The 22,355-nt window shown below is 48.1% G+C and overlaps 1 protein-coding gene across 1 annotated transcript; it reads left to right on the forward strand.

Annotated features, from left to right (window-relative positions):
* Positions 1-1,598: 1,598 nt before the first annotated feature.
* Positions 1,599-22,144, forward strand: She (Src homology 2 domain containing E). Its single transcript, XM_027921007.2, has 6 exons — positions 1,599-2,576; positions 5,135-5,261; positions 13,308-13,610; positions 16,291-16,447; positions 16,789-16,908; positions 18,403-22,144. Exons 1-6 carry the CDS (start codon positions 1,965-1,967, stop codon positions 18,587-18,589), a joined length of 1,506 nt encoding a protein of 501 aa, XP_027776808.2. The 5' UTR covers positions 1,599-1,964; the 3' UTR covers positions 18,590-22,144.
* The last annotated feature ends 211 nt before the right edge of the window (positions 22,145-22,355 follow it).

A 22,355-nucleotide genomic window follows, 5' to 3' on the forward strand; every position in this document is an offset into this window, starting at 1 on the left:
AGCACTGTTTATAATAGCTAAAAAGTGGAGTGACCCAAATGTCCATTAACTGATGAATACATACATAAAATGTGGTATATCTATTCAATGGAATGTTACTGGGCTATATAAAAGGAACCAAGCGCTGATACATACTACCACGTGGATGAATCCAAAAAAGGATTCTTGGGAGGGAAAGCCAGACACAAAAGACCATATATTACCTGGTCACAATTATGTGAAGCTTCCAGAATGGACAAATCCCAAGAGCCAGAAAGTAGTGAGTAGCTGCTCAGGGCTGGGGAGAGGGAAAGGTGAATGACCCTTCATTGCTGATGGAAGTGTTCTGAAGTTAGATTTGTTGATAATTGTAAACACACTAAATATGTTTTAAATTTTAAGAATATACTTGAAACTCCTGAATTTTATGATGTGTAAATCATATCTCAATAAAGCTTAAAAAAAAAAAAAAAAAGCCAAGATGTATTTTCAAGGTGAGCTGGCATTTCTTTCCCCTTCCCACGTCACCAGACACCACCCAAACACTACCAGAAGGTGGCCTGCACCATTTCATTTCCAAGGCTGGTATGTGAAGGTTTAGAACTCCGCAGGAGTCCCTGCCGCACATTCAGTTTTTTAAATGAAAAGGGACCCGTTAAATTGCTGAGGCTGACTTTGAATTCGCGATCCTCCTGCCTCAGCCTCCTGAGCCGCTGGCATTACAGGAGCGCGCCACTGCGCCCGGGTAGTTTAAATTTTTTTAAGCTAAGAAAGACTTTAAACTGCTTCGAAGCGGGGTGGCAAGGGCGTCTTTTAACGTAAAAGGCCCCACAGTTGTGCACAAAGTGCTCCCATCTGCACAGATTCAGACTCGCTTCCACCCCATCCTAAAACCCCGGAAGGTCACAACAGCGGGCTCTTCCATCTAGTGGTGGAAATGGGGTGCAGTTCCCCGACTGCCTCCTAGTATCCTGCTCCACCACCCCTCGCTGCGCAGCCTGGGCCTGGAACCAGCAAGCCAGACCTTGCTCCGCAGCCAGGTGCGTGCGCTAAGCCTCGGCCGTACCCCGGCCATACCCGGGCCTTCTCCTGGGAACCCCGCGCAACAGGGCTGAGGCGGCATGGCCTGCCGCGGACAGTCCTGGGTGTTGGTGGCTGCGCAGGGCGGGGAGACCTGGTCCCCCACCGCGGGAGGCTGCTCTCCTCCGCGGATTAGTGTTAACTCGGCGGGGGTTGGGCAGCGCTGTCCCTGGAAGCGACCCCACTGTCCCTACGCAAACCGTGCGATGTTCGTAGAGAGAATGCAGAAAAGTGACGCGCGAAGTGCTCCTGGTCCCTGAGGACCGAGGTCCCCACTCCCGGCCTGCGACGCGCACGTGGCGCACTCCTGCCGCGCTCAGAGGGCCGCGCCTGGCCGAGGTCCGCGGGTGTAGACGGGCCGTCTGCGCAGCCGCGAGGGTCCAGTGCGGGGCGCGACCAGGGCGCACGTGCAGCCGCGTGCCGTCGGGTGGCCGCTCGGGTGGGCGGGGCCGGCTGGGAGGCGCCAGCCGGAGGGGAGGGCCCAGCGGGGTGGGCGGCCCGCCGTCCGAGCCGTCCGTCGCGGCGCCGGGACACTCCCGCCGCCTCCACTGTGTCCCTCTGTCCCTGGGAGTGTGGGCAGGGCTGCTGGGGGCTTCTGTGGGCTCAGCCTCTCCCACTTCGGGAGGAAAAAGCAGGGGGAAGCCCCCGGCGCCCGGCGCCTCCGGAGAACCGCGGTCCCCGGAGCTGGAGAGGCGCTGAAGACGAGGCCGGGCGGGGCCCAGGGCGCTGTGACTGTCGCCGTCCGTGTCCGGAGCGGCCACCCGCGCCCGCCCGCTCGGCGCCCCGGGCCCCCAGCCCCGGGCGTAGGCGCCCCACCCTGCCCGGAGCGGGCGACGGCGGCCAGGGGCGCGCGGGGCATCCGTCACGGGGCCTCGCCGCGGCCTCCAGCTCCCCAGCCTCGGGGAATGCAGTGGCCCCCGACCCCTGGCGCCTCTCGCTGCCTGGGCTGGGCCTCCTCGCTCGCGTGCTCCGCGGCCACGACGCTCCTCGGCCGCGCCGGCCAGACCCCCCTCATGGCCGCCAAGTGGTTCAAGGAGTTCCCGCTGAACCTGAAGACCGTGTCCGAGCGCGCCAAGCCCGGGGGCGCGGGCAGCGGCAAGCCGCGCAAGAGCGCCGAGGCCAGCGGTGCGGGGCCCGTTCCCGCCAAGGGCCGCAAGAACTCGGCGGCCGAGCTGGGGGCCGGGAGGGCCGGCGGCGCCCCCAAGGACAGCCGGCTGTCCCGGGACAGCCTTCAGGGTCTGATTCAGGCCGCGGCGGGCAAAGGCCGCAAGAACTCCCGGGCCACGGAGGAGGAGCCCCACCGGGGCACGGCCAAGAGCTCGGGCTGCAGCACCTACATCAACAGGCTCATCAAGGTGGACACCCAGGAGAAGAACGGAAAGAGCAGCTACCCCGGCGGCGGCGGCAGCAGCACCAGCACCAGCAGCACCAGCAGCAGCTGCTCCTCTGCGTCCTCTTCACCTTCCTCCCTCGGCCCCGAGCTGGACAAGGGCAAGGTCATGAAGCAGCAGGACACGGTAAGAATTCACCCTCCCTCGAGCCACTTCGCAGTGCCAGGGGACCACCGTGAGCCCCTGAGCAGGAGGCTTCACACCTAAGAGAAAGGGAGGCTGGACCCCCAAAGTCCGTCCCCCCCTCTCGAGCCATCCTTTGAAATCATTCCAGTATATATGATCCTGGAAAATCCTCATCCTCGTGCCGGAGGACTTTGCAGAAATGGACTAATAAATGTATTTAGTGTTTGGGGCTTTCTGCTCTTGTTGTCTTGTTTTGGTACCAGGGATTGAAATACTCAGGGACACTCCACCACTGAGCCACATCCCTGTATTTAGTTTTGTTAGTTTAAAGAGTAATTGAAAGTGGTAAATTGGCCCCTTTATAGATGTGGTTTATTTTAATTTTGACATCCAGGGCATCTGCAAAGCTCGACTTGTGTATGCCTATCCTAGAGCATAAGGAATGGTCACCTCTTAACTGGGTAGGTGTGGATTTGGAAGCTTCAGGAAATGGGGGGGGCACCCACTTCTGAGCTGGCTTTGGGATTTCATCATCCCCTGCAGTTACACCTCATAAAAGGTTTCTCAAAATTTCAGCAACCCTGCAAGATGACAGTCCTTCCATTCATTCCGCAGACATTTGCTGTGCGGTAGTCACATAGGATAAGGGACACAGGGTACTGAAGCTTAAGGGACTATGACAAGGAAATGCCCTTAGGGAAATTACTGAGCAGGAAAGAAGAAGGTACTTCCTGCTTCTGATTCACTGGAGGTTTTCTGGGTGCTGTCCAATGTGGGAAAGTAAGAAAAGGGATGTGGACATGGGAGGGGACTCTGCATTCTTTTTTTTTTTTTTTTAATTTTGTTTTAGTTGTTGATGGGCTTTTTAAAATTTTTTATTTATTTATATATGGTGCTAAGGATTGAATCCAATGCCTCATACATGCGAGGCCAGCGCTCCACCGCCAAGCCACAAACCCAGCCCGGACTCTCCATTCTTACAGGAATGAGCTGATTTGGTTGGTTGGTTGGTTGGGTTGGGTCATTTCTCTTCCACATGAAAGAGGGAGAAGGAGAGGGGAGGGCTCAAATTGAGATCTTAAGACTCATTCAGGCAAGTGCTTCCTGTCATAGGAACTTTAATTTTTTTCTTGTGAGCCTTCAAACATGCTGCATACCTGGACAGTCAGGAACCTGTAGCGCAGACCACGCGGCATGCTCTGGGCACCTGCATTCATTCCTCCATTCAGTTCTGCCCCCAGTATTCACAGCGTGCCGACCCTATGCCAGGCGCTGATTAGAGAAAACAGAAAGATGGACAGGACCCAGCCCATAGGTTACTTGGTGTCCACCTGACCAGGGACCTAGTATCCCGTCTGTGCCTTGCAGCTGCAGTGCACATGTTGGTGGTCAAGGAGAAGAGATGGAGTGAGGGGTCATCACAGTCCTCCACAGGCTGCTGGCTGTTTCCTGGGCACCACTTCTGGGGGTCTGAGGTTTCTTGGGCCATCTCACCTCTGGTGGAGAACTCTTCTCCTGACCCCCTCTTCACTTCTCCCTCGTTTATCTTCCTGCCAGCTCCAGTGGCTCTTCTCCAGGAACTTTTTGGAGACTGTTTTATATCAGAGGTGGTGGAATAGGTCCAGAGCTGCTTTCCTGAAAAGGGTCACTTGTTTTTGGTGTTGTCACCCAGTCACTGCAGAATAGAGTTATGGCACGCACCTCTCTCTAGGTACCTTCCATTTTGGAAAGATAACTGTTCTCAGACACAAATACCATCAAAACCACCTGATGATCTCAGAGAATCAAGCTGCCTGTGAATTGCTGAACCTTGAACTCCTATAACACTGTTCAGCATTATTTCTCCGTCATGAAGTCTGTCTCTTTTAGAACTATTTTAAAATTCCTTGAGGGCAAGAAGCAAGTCTTGGGTTCATTTTGACTCCCTCACCATGCTCATCCCCGCGTGCTGGGGAGCGACTGGCTGACTCACTGTGACCGGTGCTCAGCTGACTGGGCTTGAAAGACCCACAACCCGGGGTATGTGGTAGACCAGTTAGTCTTTTCTTTTTGTCTTTTTTCCTTTTAGGTAGTGAGGATTGAACCCAGACATCAGTGGCCCTTTTATTTTGAGACAGGGTTTTGCTAAGTTGCTGAGGCTGGCCTTGAACTTGTGGTCCTCCTTCCTCAGCCTCTCAAGTCACTGGAATCACCTGCACCACTGCCCAGGCTCCAGTTCACCTTTTTATATGCTAAGCCATAGACACCCTGTATTTCCCACTGCCCACTCACCCTCTAACTGACAAATGCTTTATTGCTTGGGGAGAGAAAAGAAGGTAAGAGGAATTTCGGGGATAAGTGAAAGAGTGTATAGGAATGGTTGCAAATCAGTTGTATCACCAAGATTAAAAGTAAGTCGTTTGTCCAGCGGAGACGCATGGTCAAGTGTGAAAGCTGTCTGGAACCCGCGGGAGACTTTGATTCTCTTCAGATCTGCAGGAGATTTCAGTAGCCGTCTTGATGGCATTACCATTTGGTATATGATCACCCTTAGTAACTGTCCTCTTGTTATTTGATAGGTCATCATTTTAGAAGACTACGCTGACCCTTACGATGCCAAACGGACAAAGGGTCAGCGGGATGCAGAGAGAGTGGGTGAGAATGACGGTTACATGGAGCCCTACGATGCCCAGCAAATGATAACAGGTTTGTGACAGGGGCAGAAATCTCACCCTCCCTTGAAGTGTTATAATATGGTAACCAGAGTCTATTTGGGGGAAGGGGAGAAAGCAATTAAGCCAGATCCTGCTGACCTGAAAAAGCAGAAATTAGACCCCAAACTAAAATGTTGGCTTAGGGACCTTCCCAGTTTTAGAGTCGGCAGTTTTGTTTTTCTTTTAAGTTTTTCTAATTCTATGCCGGATGACACTTGGGAGTTCGCACACCTGCTCAGAATGTGGTCTCCAGTTTTAGGGTTAGTTATATATATTTCTTGGCCACAACTCAAAGCTTTGACGTCCATAGTGGGAGTTATAAGTCAGGACCAAGAGACAAATACATCCTTAAGGGATTTCAAGTTGTGAAAAGTTGCCACCATGACATAAACCTCCATATTTTAGTAGATTCTTTTCTACTAAATTGGAGCACCGTTTCAAATTACTAAGGAATAATTAGCAATCACTGTCACTAACCAGCCATCCCACCTAAAATCAAACCAATTTTTAAGACTGATTTTTTTTCAACTGAAAACTATTGCAGTTGTGAGCTAAGCCAGCCCGCCGTCACTTTGGATGTCAAACTTTTCCCTTTTGTACGCAGTGCTCTTCAGTTGGTATTAACGAGGCTTAATCAAAAGGATGCAGACTACTTATTTGATTTATTTGGAAATTTTAGAGTCAATCACTCATTCACCTAATCTGTATTGGAAAATGCAGCTTGAGTGTTGACTCAGGGGAGTTGTTCCAGTGTCCTGGGGTTCATGCCTGGGAAAGGAGCCGTTGGTCAGCCGTTAGAGACAGTTTGAACAGTTGAAAAGCCCAGGCTCCCTCCGCCAGTTTCCGCGCGGTGAGCAAGGGTCAGTGGCAGGGCCTGGAAGGGCCGAGGCCGAGACCGGCGCAGAGTGAACAGGGGCTGGCGCAGGAAAGCTGGGCTCTGTTTCCTGCCTCTCTGCTTACAGAGATAAGGCATCCCGTTTGGGGAGGGTGTACCCTGGCCAGGCTGTGACCCTCAGGTCACCGGACTGTGACCCTTAATGAAATCTGTGAATGAGAGGAAGTGAAAATGAACTTAGTCAGAATTTTAAAAAATATCAGCGGCTTGAGAGGAACAGGGAAAGGATTGGCCTTTACATACGACTGAGGGAAAGGATTCTCTAAAAAGAAAAATAAGTTCATGCTTAACTTTGATTCACCTTTCTTTGTCTTTGGGTTTTGGTTCTTGCCTTTCTCTTTAACTGGAGTAGGCGGTTGATCTGAACTGTATCGGCTGTTTATCTGGGAGTCCTGCTGATAACAGGGAAAATGCTGTGTTTTAAAAAACTGAATATAGGTTGGTTGGTTTGTTTTAAGTAATCCCCACAGAGAGTTCTATAAGCTAGGGGACTGCAATACTGTCCCTCTTGGTACAGGGTGAAAAAACAAGACCTGAGGGATTCATACTTTTCTACAATCACAAGACTTTTAAATAAGACACAGAGCAGGAATTAGAACCCAGATCTCCCACTCCAAACTGAGTGGCCTGCCCCCCAACACCACGAGGCGCTCAGGCACACTTGAAATGGTACATGCAAAAGCACTGTGAACTTGACCCATGTGTAGGGCATCTCCCCACTCACTAAGAACATTACAGACATTTAAAGTCAAAATTTTGTGGCACATGTTTGTAATCCCAGCAACTTGGGAGGCTGAGGAAGAAGGATAACAAGTTGGAGGCCAGCCTTAGCAACTTCGCAAGACCCTGGCTCAAAAAATTTAAAAATAAATAAGCAAACAAATATCTAAAAAGTCAAAATTGTCCAACATGAAATAATATAATAATAGTTAGCATTTAATATTTGAGTTTTATTGTCCAGATTCTGTCTTAAACAATTTGTGAATAAATTCATTTAAGAATACAAAACTAATATGCTCCTTTGGTAAATGAATTCAAATTTGTTAAAAATCTAAATTAGTAGCTTTTTTTAAACTAGTAATATAAGTATATAGTATTTTGTTCTTAAAAAGCATTATATTAGCTGGGCGTGGTGGTGCATGCCTGTAATCCCAGCATCTTGGGAGGCTGAGGCAGGAGAATTGCGAGTTCAAAGCCAGCCTCAGCAACTGTGAGGCACTAAAGCAACTCAGTGAGACCCTATCTCTAAATAAAATACAAAATAGGGCTGGGGATGTTGAGTGTCCCTGAGTTCAATCCCCAGAACCAATAAAATAAATAAATAAAGCTATTTTTTTAAAAAGCATACAATAGTGATCTTAAGAATATTTTATTATTCGTTAAAATATATATCACATATCTTGATCAATGTGGAGAATCTACCTCTTAGTCTACTCATACACAGCTGGACAGAAAAACAGGAAGTGAGTTTATGGAAGCTAGAAATCAAAGATTTGCTGCTATTTTTTTTTTAACCTTTTACTTTTTTTTTTTATTCAGTTCCTTGTATGCTTAGTGGTCAAGTCCAAATTTCTGAATTTTTCTTTTTGTTTTTATTTCATTTTTTTGCAGTGCTGAGATCAAAACCTGGACTTTATGCATGTTAGGCAAGCACTGTACCACTGACCTATATTCCTGGTCCCAGGCATTACTTTCTACTAATAAAATTTTGGAATATCCTAGCATGTATGAGGCCCTGGGTACAATCCCTGGCATTGAAAGAGAGAGACTTTATGAATAAATTATCGCTGAGATTTATTCAAAGGATTGTTCATAAAAAGATATGACTATGAATACAAGGCAATGTTAATGTAAGGCTGTATTGTTTTTCTGCTAAATTAGCAGGAACATTTTAGCTCAGTACTTCACAGAAATATCCTACATAATTTAGCATTATGATTGTTAGCCACTCGAGCATTGGATGGGTCTTTAGAAGTTTCCTAAAGTAGCCATTAGTTAGCATGAAAATTCTTTTTGGGCTTGGTATCATACAGCTGCAAGTCCAGGGCTTACTGGCTGCCAGACTTACCCAATTACCCCACTAAATCCTACAATAACCCTGTAAGATTGGTTTCTTCTACACAGTTGAAGAAACCTAGGTTCAGAAACATGAAGTAACTTGTCCAGATTCCCCAGCCAAGAGGGGACATACAAGGTCATTCAGCAACCTTTGGTTTTGGCTCTTGAGCACGGGTCAAAGATTATTTTTAAATTTTTATTTTTTTCTCCCCAAATGGTTGTGTTGGTTTGTTTAAATAGACAATCTAAAGGAGAACTCAATATTGGGGTTTGTATTTTAAAAACTATCATAGAAAATAAATACACATGGCACATGGGCACTTTTTTTTTTTTTTTTTTTTTTTTTGAAGTGCTGAGGATCAAATGGTGGGCCCCACTCATGCTAAGCAAGCACCTATCACTGTGCTACATAAATCCCCAGCCCAGATGTCTTGATTTATCTCTAATTTCCTTGTTAAATGTCAGGGTTTCTGAATTATACTGGCTTTTTTTCCAGATATTTATTTGATAAGAAAATATTAATTTCATATCAAAAGCTTAAACACTGATAAAAAGTAAAAAAAAAAAAAAAAAAAGTTGCCTAGGCTGAAATCGTGGTGCATGCCTGTAATCCTAGCAGGATTCAGGAGGCTGAGGCAGGAGGATCACAAGTTTAAAGCCAGCCTCAGCCATTTAGTGAGGCCCTAAGCAACTGAGCAAGATCCTGTCTGAAAAACTAAAAGAGACTGGGGATTGGGGTTGAGCTGGCTTAGGGGTTGAGCATCCCACAGTTCAATCCTTGGTATCAAAAAGAAAAGAAAAAAGTTGCATAGTATCCCTGTTTCTGATTCCAAGAACCCTATGAGGCTTTATGTTTAATGTTTTGGAAAAAAATGAAAGGGATTAAGGGGAGACATCTGTTATTTAAAATTGAAATTAATATTTTACTTGAAATCTTCTGAACATGAAGGTATGGCAGAGAAAGCCTTGGGCTCCGGGCAGGTGTGGTGGCTCACACCTGTAATTCCAGCAACTCTGTAGACTGAGGCGGGAGGGTTCCAAGTTATAGGCCAGCTTCAGCAACTTAGTGGGACTGTCTCAAATAAAAAATAGAGGTCTAGGAATGTAGCTCCGGGGTAGAGTGCCCCTGGGTTCAGTCCCCAGTACAGAGAGAGGCAGAGAAAGCATGAGCTCTGGGGTCTGTAATAAATGGCTCCCCACTAACCACCACGTGACGGTGGCCTCAGTGTGCTCACCTGTGAAGGGGACAGCACTTCTGTTGGTGCGTTCTGAGGCTTCCCTGGGATCTCACACCATCCTGTACCTGGCATAGCCCCAAAATGTGGCCATTGTTTAGACACTGCAGGAAGAATCAAATCCCATTTTTAAAGAAAATTCTGGACAACATAGAATGATATTAATTGCTAACTGTAAGTAATTTCATTTAAAAAGTTTTCAGCCACGTTTTAAACACGAACGGCATCCTTATAACAGGGAGAACGGGGAGTTCCGAAGGGGGAATCTCGGGCCCCTCAGGTTCTACACCGACCAGCTGCCATTTTAACTGGTGCGGGGCGCCCTCCTCCTCTGCCTGCCGTGTTTATCTGCCGCCCGTCCACTGCACTCTGTTGTCTGCCGCGGTAAATGGCCTCTATCGGGCCAGGGCGTAGCTTCCTCTTGCCATTTCCTCCTTCTCAGGCTTGTTTCCTCTGGAGCCAGCTCTGCACGTCAGGGGCCATTCTCCCTGCAGGAAGGGTCGGCTGCAGCCCCACGATTGTTTCTGTTTCTATGGAGCCTCAGGTTGGGGGCAGCCAGGTGTTGGAGGGGACTGGAAGGTTACTCCCCTGGAAGGGGGAAGGATGCTGTGTCCAAACCCTTTTTCCCCTGATTAAACATTGTTGCCAAAGGTGATGATACTTTGCAGATTCCCCATCCCAAGACCATGCAAAGAAAGGGACGTTCTGAGCTACATGTTTTCCAGCGTATCTCCCAGACCTGGGCCCAGGCTATCCGAAACAGGAGGAGTGCCAGGGCCTCCTAGCAAGGAAAATTCAAACACATGTGTAATAAGAACCCCAGATTCCAATCACCACACCTCATCTGAATGCAAATTTATTGAAATTTCCATGTGAGCTCGACTCCTGTCTTGGGATTGAAATCAACGGCTTCTCGGGCAGAATTGAAGGCAGCACCTTGAGGAAGGCTTTCCCCAGACTCTGCCAGACAGTCTCAACGGAGGGTAAACAACTTCTGATTAGAAACCTAAAAATTCTAAATTCATCCTTTGAATTCCTTTGTGTTTTCTGCTTCCTTCTTCTTAGTTCTTTAGAAAAGTCCTTTTTTTTTTTTTTTTTAAATGCCAGCCTTATCTTAATTGAACCAAGAACAGAATATGTTTTGTTTCTTGTTCCGTATCTCCATCGAGAATAGGCAATGAAGAAAAAAAAAGAGGCCCTAGGATTGAGAGTCGGTGGCCTGGGACAGGAGATGCCGCTCTGGCCTCAGCCCAAGCCCCTGACCTGGCCTTGGGGCCGTGGGCAGGGGCCAGTCCTGCCTGATCACATTCACAGCATCATGTTCCGATGTGGAAGTTTTCGTCAGAGAGTGCCCTGGGCTTCGTTCGGACCACCTGACTCCTAGGATGTCCCCCAGACCAAGGACACTGGACCCCCGGAGGCGGAACCCAGGCAGCAGGTTGGGTTCCCGCTCACCCAGGTGCTTCCAGTGACCTAGAACCGCACCGAACTGGAGGCAGCTGCTGACAGGGAACTGTGACCTCAGCCTAGAAATAGAGTCTGCCCTTTTGAATTTAGTGTCCTGATTTCATTCACGTTCCCCATCTGTTGTCTCTCGTTGTGACAGGAGTCCTAGTGAGTCAATGACTGTCCTCCAGAGAGCAGGACCGTGACTGTGAGAGGGGAAAGTCCTGACTCCTTCATTCCCACAGCACCACCTCGTCTCACCTGCTCAACCCACCCAACATTCTCACCTTCTGGCTGGCACCGCCCCCTCCAGACGCCCTTAACTGGAGGAGTCCCGGGCTCTGCCGCGGCCCTAGCAGTCTTCCCTCCCTCTCTCCCTTGATGGCTTTCATTCTCACAGTGTTCACATCCATCCGTTGTCACTCCCTGACACGTACCTGCAGAGCCACGTAGTCACCTCCTGGAGAAGCTCTAGAGGACCCTGCCACCCATCCACTCACTGTGTGGCACAGCTGCATGTCCTGCCTCGTAAACAGGCTGTGGGGGTCTCCGCCCAGCCCACCAAACTAGGCGCATAGACACCTAGGGCTGGCCCAGCTGTGGCACCTGACCAGCTCTGGGAGGCCTGAGAGGAGCAGTGGGCAGGAAAGACTTCTCCAGGAGGAGGAGGAGGTGCTGACATCGATTTCAGAGGCCAAGAAGGTGCCAGACCTTGATGGGTGAAAGACAGGGTCGTGTACAGGGCGTTGCAGAAGCTCCATTTGGTTAGAGCGAGGAGTCGGAGCGCAGGAGTAGGTTGGAGAGGGAGAGGTGATCTGGTCGTGGGCTGCCTCCACGCCCCACCGGGATTTGCACTTTGAAGGTAGATAGTTGAGAGCGCATGAGGGGTTCCGTGAGGAGATGAGGCTTTGTGTGTGGTTGTGACCAGGTAGAGGGCGGGCTGAAGGCCTCCTGGTGGGCATTTACGAGAGCCACAGCCTGGTGCTTCTGTGGTGGTCCACACTCTGGTCATCTCCAGCTGACCCCCAAGGCTCCTGGACCCCAGCTGGTAAACACAGCCGGTCCCATCCCACCGTAACTGGTGGTCAGTTGGTTGACAGCAGGGGTTCTCCAGCCATTTCTAAGCCTCAGTTCAGTACGTGCCTTGGGACTTGCGCTGGCCTGTATCCGATGTCAGCTGTCTCCACTGAAACACGTGTTCTGCCTCATGTTTATAGAAAAATCCAAACTTCTTGTCTTTGCTGTTGAAACATCTTCACTTCAGCACCTGGCTCACCTGGTTTCATAGCTTCTCCCTCAGCCTCCTTCCCGTCTGGTCTCGGGGCCTTCCGACTCTCCCTGACTCCCCTGTGGAAACAAGCCCTAGAGTGTCCACTCCATATCCTACTCTTGCAGCCTCCTCCGCTGGAAATGACCTTTCATATCAAAGTCAGCTCTCTTCCATTTCTCTTCCACTTGGAGTCAATCCAAGTGGAGTGGCTGAGAGTAGGACTTCTAAAGCCCAACCTCCTGCTTATTGGTTTGCATAATTTCCTTAACCTCTTTATGCTTCAGTTTTCTCTTTTCTAATAATGGAGAAATAATAGTACCCATCTCATAGAGTGGTGGTGGAAATTACAACACTCCTAGAATAGTGCTTAACACATAGGGAGCCATTGATGAATGTCAGCTCTTGAGTAATTATTGTTTTTCCCTATAACACCTCTTTTACTTTGATTTATCCTGCAATTATTAGCCTGATGCATATTTTATGTAAATATGCCTGGCTTCCCCACTATATTAAACTGACTGGAAGAACTCTGACTAGTGCACACAAATAGCTTCTCTGGGTGTGTTTGGAGCGATACTTTGGATATCATAAACGTCAGCCCATTTTTATTAAAATAATTTGATCTGGGGCTGGGGCTCTAGCTCAGTGGTAGAGCACTGCCTGGCCTGCAGGAGGCCCTGGGTTCGATCCCCAGCACCCCAAGACAAAAATGCGTTGATCTGGGCTTCCTAACAAGATGTAACAGCTGAAGGTGACAAGAAAGTCAGACAGGACCAGGAAGTCAAACAGGTGTCCCTGAGGGCACTGCGTACTCATTGGAGGGGCACCCTGGAGGGCCACTTCTTATTCTTTGGAGGGGCACCCTGGAGGCTGCCTGACTTCTGATGTCATTCCTTCTCTAATGACTTGGTCCCATTACCTGGCTCAGGTGAGGAAGGGAGGAAGTCGGGACACCTGCTTTTGCAGTGGTAGCCCAGTTGGAAGGTGATGGAGTCCCTTTAGGAACAATCCTGGAGTTATCCAGCCTCCACCAGGAAAGACAGAGGTCACTGGTCAGCCTCAGCCTCCTCGTCCCCCACCCCACCCCAGTGGCACCTTTTCCTTCAAGGTATTGCTGTGACGCGTGTTTTTCAGAAATCAGACGCCGGGGCTCCAAGGACCCCCTGGTGAAGGCTCTCCAGCTGCTGGACAGCCCCGGGGAGCCCGGCGAGACCTGTGCCAAGTCCGAGCCGCTGGCCAAGAGGCGCAGCTCCAAGGACCTCCCGGGGAGGCCGCCGCAGCTCTACGACACCCCCTACGAGCCCCCCGAGGGCCCGCGCGCAGAGGGGAGGGCGCGGCCCGGGGACAGCCGGCTGCCCGAGGACGACGAGAGGCCGGCGGCCGAGTACGAGCAGCCCTGGGAGTGGAAGAGGGAGCAGATCGTGCGCGCCCTGTCGGGTGAGGGCAGCGGGCCTCGACTCCCTGAAACGCATTTTCTTTTTTAAAATTGATACATCGTTGTGCAAAATTATTGAGTAAACTTATTGCTGTTTCAATTACATGTATGCATTGCAGCAAATGGTCAAGTCAGGGAAATTAACATGCCCACCACTTGGACCAGCTATCACCTCCCGAGTGCGCACTCGGTGCGATCTAAAACGCCCCTGTGTGATCTCGGCGGCGGGAGGCTGAGGCAGGAGGATCGCAAGCTCAAAGCCAGCCTCAGCAACATAGGAGGCCCTAAGCAATCCTGTCTCAAAGAATTAAAAGGGCTGGGGATGTGGCTCAGTGGCCAAAGCACCCCTAGGCTCAATCCCCAATACCAAAATACTACTACTACTACTAATAATAATAAAAACACCTCCGAAGTCCGGGGTAGAATAGTGGTTAGGAGAGTCTGGGGAGGGGATGGACAAGGAGGAGTAGGGAGAGAGATTGGTCAGTGGGACAGAGTCACAGATAGGAGTGTTGTGTTGTGATGATTCAGCTCACAGCAGGGTGAGGATACTAATAATCACATGTATTTCAAAATACCTAAATGGTTTTTTTAAAAAATTTCCCTAGTTACAGATGGACAAAATATCTTTATTTATTTATTTATTATGTGGCGCTGAGGACCGAACCCAGGGCCTCATGCATGCAAGGCAAGGCACTCTACCACTGAGCCACAACCCCAGCCCAGGAGAGGGTTTTTAATGTTACACTCTGCCTTGTCTTGTTCTTTTGTCTGTTCTTCCTTTCGCTGTCTCCCTCCCTCTCTCCTCTCGTCTCTTCCCTTCTCTCTGTCTCTTCTCTCCTGGACATTGAACCTCCATGGGCACCCCACTGCTGAGCTACATCCCCAGACCTTTTTATTTTTCAAGACAGGGTCTGGTAAGTTGCCCAAATGGCCTCGGGTTTGGTCCTCCTGCCTTAGCCTCGGGCGTGCCTGGGATTACAGGCAGGTGCTGTCATGCCCGGCTCTTTTTTCTCCACGTTCCTTACTGCAAGTTTCTTTTTTCCAAGGAATTTGAGATAGGGATCTAAGAATCCGGCTCTAGTGGAAAGCCCAGGACTGAAGTTGTGCCCTTAATGTTGCATTTTCCCCCCTCAGTACCTTTCTTTTCTTTCCTCTGTGTGCGACTGCTTTGGAAGTGCTTATTACAACAGTCGGGAAATCGTATCTGACCACCGTCTGTTTATTTCTCCCACTGAAACTGTCAAATTGGGAGCAGGTCCTTCACTCTCCCATGGTGCTGTTCGTAAGCCTGTTGAATCCTTGGTTATCGTGGAACGTGAGCGTGCTCCCTTGTAATCCCAGCCACACGGGAGGCTGCGATGAGGAGGAGCAAAGTCTGAAGCCAGCTTGGGCAACTTAGGCCCTGTCTCAAAATAAGACAGTAAGAAAGCAGCCAAGGGCGTGGCACAGGGGTAGAGCCTTTGCCCAGCATGTGTGAAGACCAGAGCTCAGTCCCCAGCACTGCCCCAACAGTAAACGCCAATGGAAAAGTGAATAGAGAGCATATTTGATAGCAAACATTTAAGTCGATTTCGGTGTGATTTTGACCTTGTTTTCAGCAGATCTGCAGGGGTACCTGCTGTCTCTCAGCCCTCAGCTGGGCCCTCCCACAGCTCGCTGTCTTCTCTCCAGTCTCCCTGACACAGCATCTTCAACATATTGTTGGTGGTGTTGTTTCTGGGTTGACTTTTTTTTTTAAGAGAGAGAGAGAATTTATTAATATTTATTTTTCAGTTTTCGGTGGACACAACATCTTTATTTTTATGTGGTGCTGAGGATCGAACCCAGCGCCCCGTGCATGCCAGGCGAGCGCGCTACCGCTTGAGCCACATGCCCAGCCCTGGGTTGACTTTTGTTCGTATTTTATTATTAAAACTGTGTTTTGGTACCGGGGACTGAACCCAGTGTGTTAACCACTGAGCCACGTCCCCAGCCCCTTATTCATCTATGTATTCATTTTAATTCTGAGACAGGGTCTCACTAGGTTGCCGGCCGAGGCTGGCCTCCAGCAGGCAGTGCTGCGTCACTGGGATCACGGGCGTGCACCGCTGTTCCTGGCTTGCTCATCTGTCTTCACGGAGTGCTACACACTCTTACAAGCAATGTGCATATAACTGTGTTTATTCTTTCTTTTTCTGGGGGGTGGTCCTGGGGATTGAACCCATGGGTGCCTCATTCATCCCCATCCCTTTTTATTTTGAGACAAGGTCTTGCTGAGTTGCTTAGGGCCTTGCCTTGAACTTGTGATCTCCTGTCTCAGTTGCCCGAGTCCCTGGGGTCATAGGCACGCACCACCAGACCTGGTTAGCCTTTTTTTTCCTGAAAATACTGAAACTTGGAGTTCTTTAAAAGTCCATGCTGAAGCCTGTTGGCTTCCTCTCATACTCTGAAGTTCTTGGATGCTGATCAGTATCTTAAAGAAGAGTGGCTGTCTGTCTGCAGGATGCTGGCAGCCATCAGATAGCAAAGGCAGCGGGGCTCAGCTCTCCAGGTCGTTTTGCAGCATGTCAGAGTCCGTGTTAAAGAGAAAAAGCTTCTTCCCCAGCTAAGGCGGGCGGGGGGCGGGGGGGCGGTATCTTTCCTTTGAAGTCTGCCTGCCACCTCTGCTGTCTCGGATGTTAAATGGAGTCTTCCTTCCAGTCCAGTTTGAGGGATCTGAGCGACCTTCCGTCAAGGAGGAGGCCGTGAGGCAGCACCACCGGCAAAAGAGCTGGACCCAGAAAATCTTGAAGCCAGCCCTGTCTGACCACAGCGAGGGGGAAAAGGTGGACCCAGGCCTGCCCCTGGAGAAGCAGCCGTGAGTGTCCTTCCCTGACCCTGAGATAAGCAAGGCCGCGGGTACTGACACCTGGTTCTTTGTTGGTGAACACCTGTCTGAGGGGGGCCTGTTCTTGAAACCCATCTTTGGAGCTCGGTGCATTGTGCGGAATGGACAGTGCATGTATCCCCAGCACCTTGTTTTACAGTGCATTCTCCTTACACTGGGAGAACTTCTGGATGACACTAGCCCTGTTGACCCTCCCTGACAGGATTGGTGGGACCCTCAAGTCTGCCTTCTGTCTCTCCTGAGAGAGAGCCCGCCTGGATTTGCACTTTGATGCTCACAGCACCTTCCGTCTTCTGTCTCCCTCTTTTCAGTTGGTATCATGGTGCCATCACCCGGGCGGAGGCTGAGAGTCGGCTACAGCCCTGCAAAGAAGCTGGGTACCTGGTTCGCAACAGTGAATCAGGGAACAGCAGGTACTCCATTGCACTGAAGTAAGTATTTCAGCTTCATGGGCCTCCCTGCCTCAGGGGAGGGTACACCTACCACGGGTAGATCACCAACCCAAGATATGTAGCTTAGCGGGGCACAGTGGTGTGTGCCTGAATCCCAGCAAGTGGTGAGGCTGAGGCAGGAGGATTGCAAGTTCAAGACCGGCCTCAACAACCTTCGTGAGAACCTCAGCAACTTAGCAAGACCATCTCAAAAAAAAAAAAAAAAGAGACTGGGAATATAACTCAGTGGTTAAAAAAAAATCCCTGAGTTTAATCCCTAGGGCTAATATATATATAATGCATATATATTTGTATGTTATATATAATATATATTTATACATGTATAATTTGAAGGTGGTTCACAGGAATGTATCTAGAGAAAATAATATGCATTTAATTAAACTGAAAGTCAAACGCAATCTGAATGCAGAATTGGTGTTGGGTAAAGGCTCCAATATCTATTAGGATATTGAGGGTCCTATTTCATGATCTTTGTACCTGAGTCAATTTTTACCCTTCAATTGCCTCATCTGGAATAGGACCTCTCTCAGTAGAGAAATAATTCCTGGTAAAAAGAAAAATCTCTAGCGGGATAGTTCAGTCACTCTTTCATTCCCAACAATTAGGGACTTTCATAAATCGGATCCCTCGATTGTCAAAATGCCAGCTGCAGTTTTGATACCAGTCTCCTCTGGTGAATTAGGAAACGCTGACTTGCCTATTACACCCTCTGTCTAATTGTGCTCAGAAAATTCACTTTGCCTGGTAGGCCTGCTGGAGGGTATCATGGAAATTCTCGTTGCACGGTGAGTTCAGCGGCGCTATATTGGAGGATCATTGTCAAGAGCCCTAACAGCATTTCCTTCCTGAGGAAGCTGAGCCCCTGCAGCTGAAACAATCAGACTGCAGGGGCAACGAGGGGGAGGGGCCGCGGGCAGCCCGGCTCAGAAAATGGGATAGGCCACCACCAGATACACAATACCAGGAATAGCTCGGCTCGGTTCCTGAAATCGGTGCTTTGAGCCTTCAGTGTCAGCTGTCACTGCATAGAACCAGGAATGGTCTTTCCACATCGGTGGGGGGGCATGGAAATAGTTTTCATCCTTGTTATCATTATTATTAATGTGTTCTTTGGGGGAAGGAAGAAAGAAGAGGCCTGCCGTGAGTTCTGTTAGCGGCAGAGAGGACGGTGAGCTGCAACTTTGCACTTCAGCCCATTGGGGCTTGCACTTAAGCTCTAGTTCTGCAAGTTGGGGCCTTTTTTTTTTGGTCCAGTGTCCAGTGACTTGAGTGTAAGAAGGATGAACAACCCAAGGATGACGTGCCTTTAGGCTGCAGTACTTCCCCAGAGCTTCCCCCGAGTGTCTAAGGCATTTCTGTTGGTGAAGAGCAGTTCCAGGAGTGGGAAGAGGACTCTCCGGGGATTGTTGGCTGTGGGGAGAGATTCTCTGCTCACTTGTTCATGTCTCCTCCTTGATTTTTGTTTTGCTCCAGGACGAGTCAAGGATGTGTCCACATCATAGTGGCTCAGACCAAAGACAACAAGTACACACTGGACCAGACGAGCGCTGTGTTCGACAGCATCCCTGAGGTGGTGCACTATTACTCCAATGAGAAGCTGCCTTTCAAGGGAGCAGAGCACATGACCCTGCTCTACCCTGTGCACAGCAAGCTTCACTAAGTTTCAGCTAACACGAGCCCAGGAGGCCACCAGCGCCTAAGAGCATCTCAGTGGACAAGGCTGGACTGCTCCCCACACCTAGTGCAGAGTGGGACTCACCCCTAAAAGTCAGAAAGTCTGCGATCTTGAGTCCGTTGCTAAGTAGCTGTACAATAAGGAACCATCCTTCACCTGTCGCCTCCTCCTCTGAAGTAGGAGGTTCTGTTTGGGGGGTGACCCTCAGGAAAGGTAAGTCTAGAGTTCAGGGGCACAGAAGGTCTCCAGCAATGTGCGAGTTGTTCCCTGGGATACCAGATCTCTGAACACACCAACAGCGCACACCCCACTCGGCCTTCACCTGGGATCACGTGGACTGGAAGAGCATTTAGTGTTGCACCCCTTAGCAGGGGACTTGGATGGACAGTGGGAAATGTGAACAATGGGCAAGAAGTTGTCTTTCTCCCTCCAGTGTCCTGAATCAGCTCTGTGTTCCTGCAGATCACCACGCTAAGGTGCGGCAAAAGGATCATTTTGTTGGTCAGCTTTTCTAAGAAAAATTGGTCTTTTCTCATTTTCTGTGGACCTTCTTTTAAATAATTTTCCAGGAACCCAATAATATAAGCATAAATGGGCAAGAAGACGCCCCAGATCTAGGAATCACCAGTAAAATTAAGCCTTGGCATCATTATCATAATTCTGGATCGCAGAGTAAAATATACCACAAAGATTTCCTTTTGGATTTTTAAAAACTCACAAAGCTCAACAACCATTTCCTATTGGATGATCATGTAAAACTTCAGATATCTTTTGTTTTGTCTTTGTGCATTTTAGTTCCCATGGAATCATCTTTAAGTTTGTCTCTAAAATTAGAATTGCTTCATATTTTTAGTAATTTTTTTTTCAAAAACAATTTTGAGATCTGATTGTATGAACTGGGTCACTAGAGTCTGCAAAGATTCTCTTTCTGTACAAAGCAAGCCTGTCCACGCTGGATAAAAGTATTTTAAAGCCAGGTGCTGTGGTGCACACCTGTGATCCCGGTGACCGGGGAGGATGAGGCAGGAGGATCACAAGTTCAGGGCCAGCTTCTGCAAATTAGCAAGGCCCTAAGCAACTTAGTGAGACCCTGTCTAAAAATAAAAAATAAGAAGGGCTGGGAATGTAGCTCAGTGGTGAAGCACTCTAGGTTCAATTCCCAGTACAAAATAAATAAATAAATAAAATGTAAAGACTCAAATCAGGTGTGGAGGTACACATTTCTAATCCCAGCTACTAGGGAAGTTGAGGCAGAAGGATCACAAGTTAGAGGCCAACCTCAGCAGCTTAGTGAGATTCTGTCTTAAAAATAAAAAGGACCAGAAATAATGTAGCTCAGTGATAGAGTGTTCACCCAGCATGCACAAGGCCCTGGATTCGATTCCTAGCACTACACCAAAAAACAACACCACCAACACCAAAAAAAAAAAAAAAACTTTGAGATCGTCCCTAACTACTATTCCTTAATACATTAAATTAATAGTCATAGTATTGTTATCTTTATGATTTACCATGAATTTATATTGCCTATTTATTGATGACGACAACTCTCTGGTGGGTGACTCTGGAATTAGAACTGTCTTCTGGGGTTCATAATCTGATTCTCAGAGCTGGTCCAGATGAGATGTGGTGACCGTCATCAATGAAAAGTTAACTTTCGTAGCTTATTTCAAATACACAAAAAACTGTTGATTTGGGTAATCTTCAGGAGAGCATAACTTTCCAGTTATTATCATCTGATTCAGAAGTCAGCACATTTTTTGCTTTTTAAGTTTTGATCTAAGTCTAAGAGTTGTGAAAGTTGTGAGATCTTCAATAATGTTTCGTTGTATAAGTCTTGATAGATTTGCTGGGGGCGGGGTACTGGGGATCAAACCCAGGGGCACTTACCACTGAACCACGTCCCCAACCCTTTTTATTTTTTGAGACAGGGTCTTACTGAGTTGCTTAGGGCCTCACTAATTTGCTAAGACTAGCCTCAACCTTGTGATCCTCCTGCCTCAGCCCCCTGAGTCACTGGGATTACAGACCTGAACCACCACGCCCGGCATTGATAGAAGTTTTTAAGTATGTATTGGTTCATGTACTATATCTTTAGTACAAGTTTTTTTTTTTTTTTTTAATTTTCAGCATCCATAGTTCCAATTCCATTCAACAAATATTTATTATTTTCTATATGCACATTATTCATTGTGTTAAACTTATTTTTAGGTATACATGCTAGTGATGAAACCTTATTTTTTTTTTTGCTAACCTTATTCTACAAAGGAAATACAACAATTATATTCACTTTAATAAATGCTAAAAGCTTTATAAATTTTTTTTCTTTGTGCATTAAATGATTTTTGGCCCATACCCAGCAACTATGATGAATGTATAATGAAATAACCTTTTGAAAATAGGCCTGATGCATGAAGTATTTATTGAGCTTCCATCATATAACTAGGATTGTGCTTCCTCTACATGATTTTGCTGTGACGGTGACGCTCTTCTCTTTATATAATTAAAAGTGGAGGAGACTGGGAGTTTATATATAGTCCACTTACCTTACAACCGCACAGGAAGTTAAAATAAGCAGAAATATAGTAAATTAGTGGAAGCCTGGTGAAGCCGGTGTTAAGCTACTGTTTTCTGCTTAGGTTGTGACACAAGCTGACAAAAGCCAGGGAATTCGCAGCTGGGTGGTGGCATAGAGTGCCATATGTTCTAAAAACAATCAGACCCAGCAGGGAGACCCTAATGGCTTCCTTGTTAAGCCTCCTGAGGGGCCAGCTGATCTGAAACTCTGTGACAGGTTCTCTGAGCTCTGAATGGTTGGGCTTTTAATCAGTTTATCTCCACACAAGTATTTTTCTGCAATCTCCGTTCTTTTCATTCTCTCAGAATATTCTCTGGCAAAATATTGTCTTTTGGCGAATTCTCCCTCAGTGCCTAGATTCCAGCATGTGTAGGGCTGTGTCAGTTCTCCCTTCTGTATCACAACTTCTTTCCAAAAATCGTTCCGCTCCAGAGTCCTGAGTAACGCACGCAGCTGGTCAGTTTCACCTCTGGGAGGGCAGAGGGCCGCGGGGTGCGTGGTGAGCACCTGTGGCCCAGCCACTCACTCGGGAGGCTGAGGCAGGAGCATTGCTTGAGCCCAGAAGTTCACACCCAGCCTGGGCAACGCAGCAAGACCCCTGCTGGGGGAAAAAGGCAGAAAGACATATCTGTTTCCTTGGATTCCACAGCCCTTTCTATCAGGATGGATTTCTTACATTTATGTAACATAAGAATGAAATAATGGAGAAGGTTCAATAGGTATACAAAAGGGCAAGTATTGACATGTCTATTCTCTAAGGGGGCAGAAGTGTTTTAAGTTATTCATGGTGATTTCATAAGAGGCATATGTAGGAAACCCTTCATTCTTCACTGTTTAAAGCCTGCTTTATTGAAATGGTGTTCATTTATTGACCTCTGCTGCAGGATAGGGAGGTGGGAAGATAATGTACAGAGAAAGCCAGATATTTGGGGGGCAGATGGGAAATAGTCCTAATTTGGAAACTGGATTATTTTACAGTGTTATTACTCTGTTATTGGCTCTTAGTATTGGGTACATCTTAACATTTAATTCAGAACAACAACTATGAGACATTCTTTAATTGCTTGTTCTACTCTATAAAAATGCCATTTTTTTTAGAAGTCAGGGTTAATGTCTTGGATTTCCATTATTCTAGGAGGAAGAAACCCACTGAGTGATATGTCTAGATTTCAT

Source organism: Marmota flaviventris, chromosome 10 (genome assembly GCF_047511675.1).
Source record: "Marmota flaviventris isolate mMarFla1 chromosome 10, mMarFla1.hap1, whole genome shotgun sequence".
NCBI classification, from domain to species: Eukaryota; Metazoa; Chordata; class Mammalia; order Rodentia; family Sciuridae; genus Marmota; species Marmota flaviventris.

Coding starts and splice junctions, on each gene's coding strand:
- She (XM_027921007.2), top strand. CDS start 1,965: ATGCAGTGGCCCCCGACCCCTGGCGCCTCTCGCTGCCTGGGCTGGGCC. Junction 5,262..13,307: donor TGCCCAGCAAATGATAACAG/GTTTGTGACAGG, acceptor CGTGTTTTTCAG/AAATCAGACGCCGGGGCTCC. Junction 16,448..16,788: donor CTGCCCCTGGAGAAGCAGCC/GTGAGTGTCCTT, acceptor CCCTCTTTTCAG/TTGGTATCATGGTGCCATCA.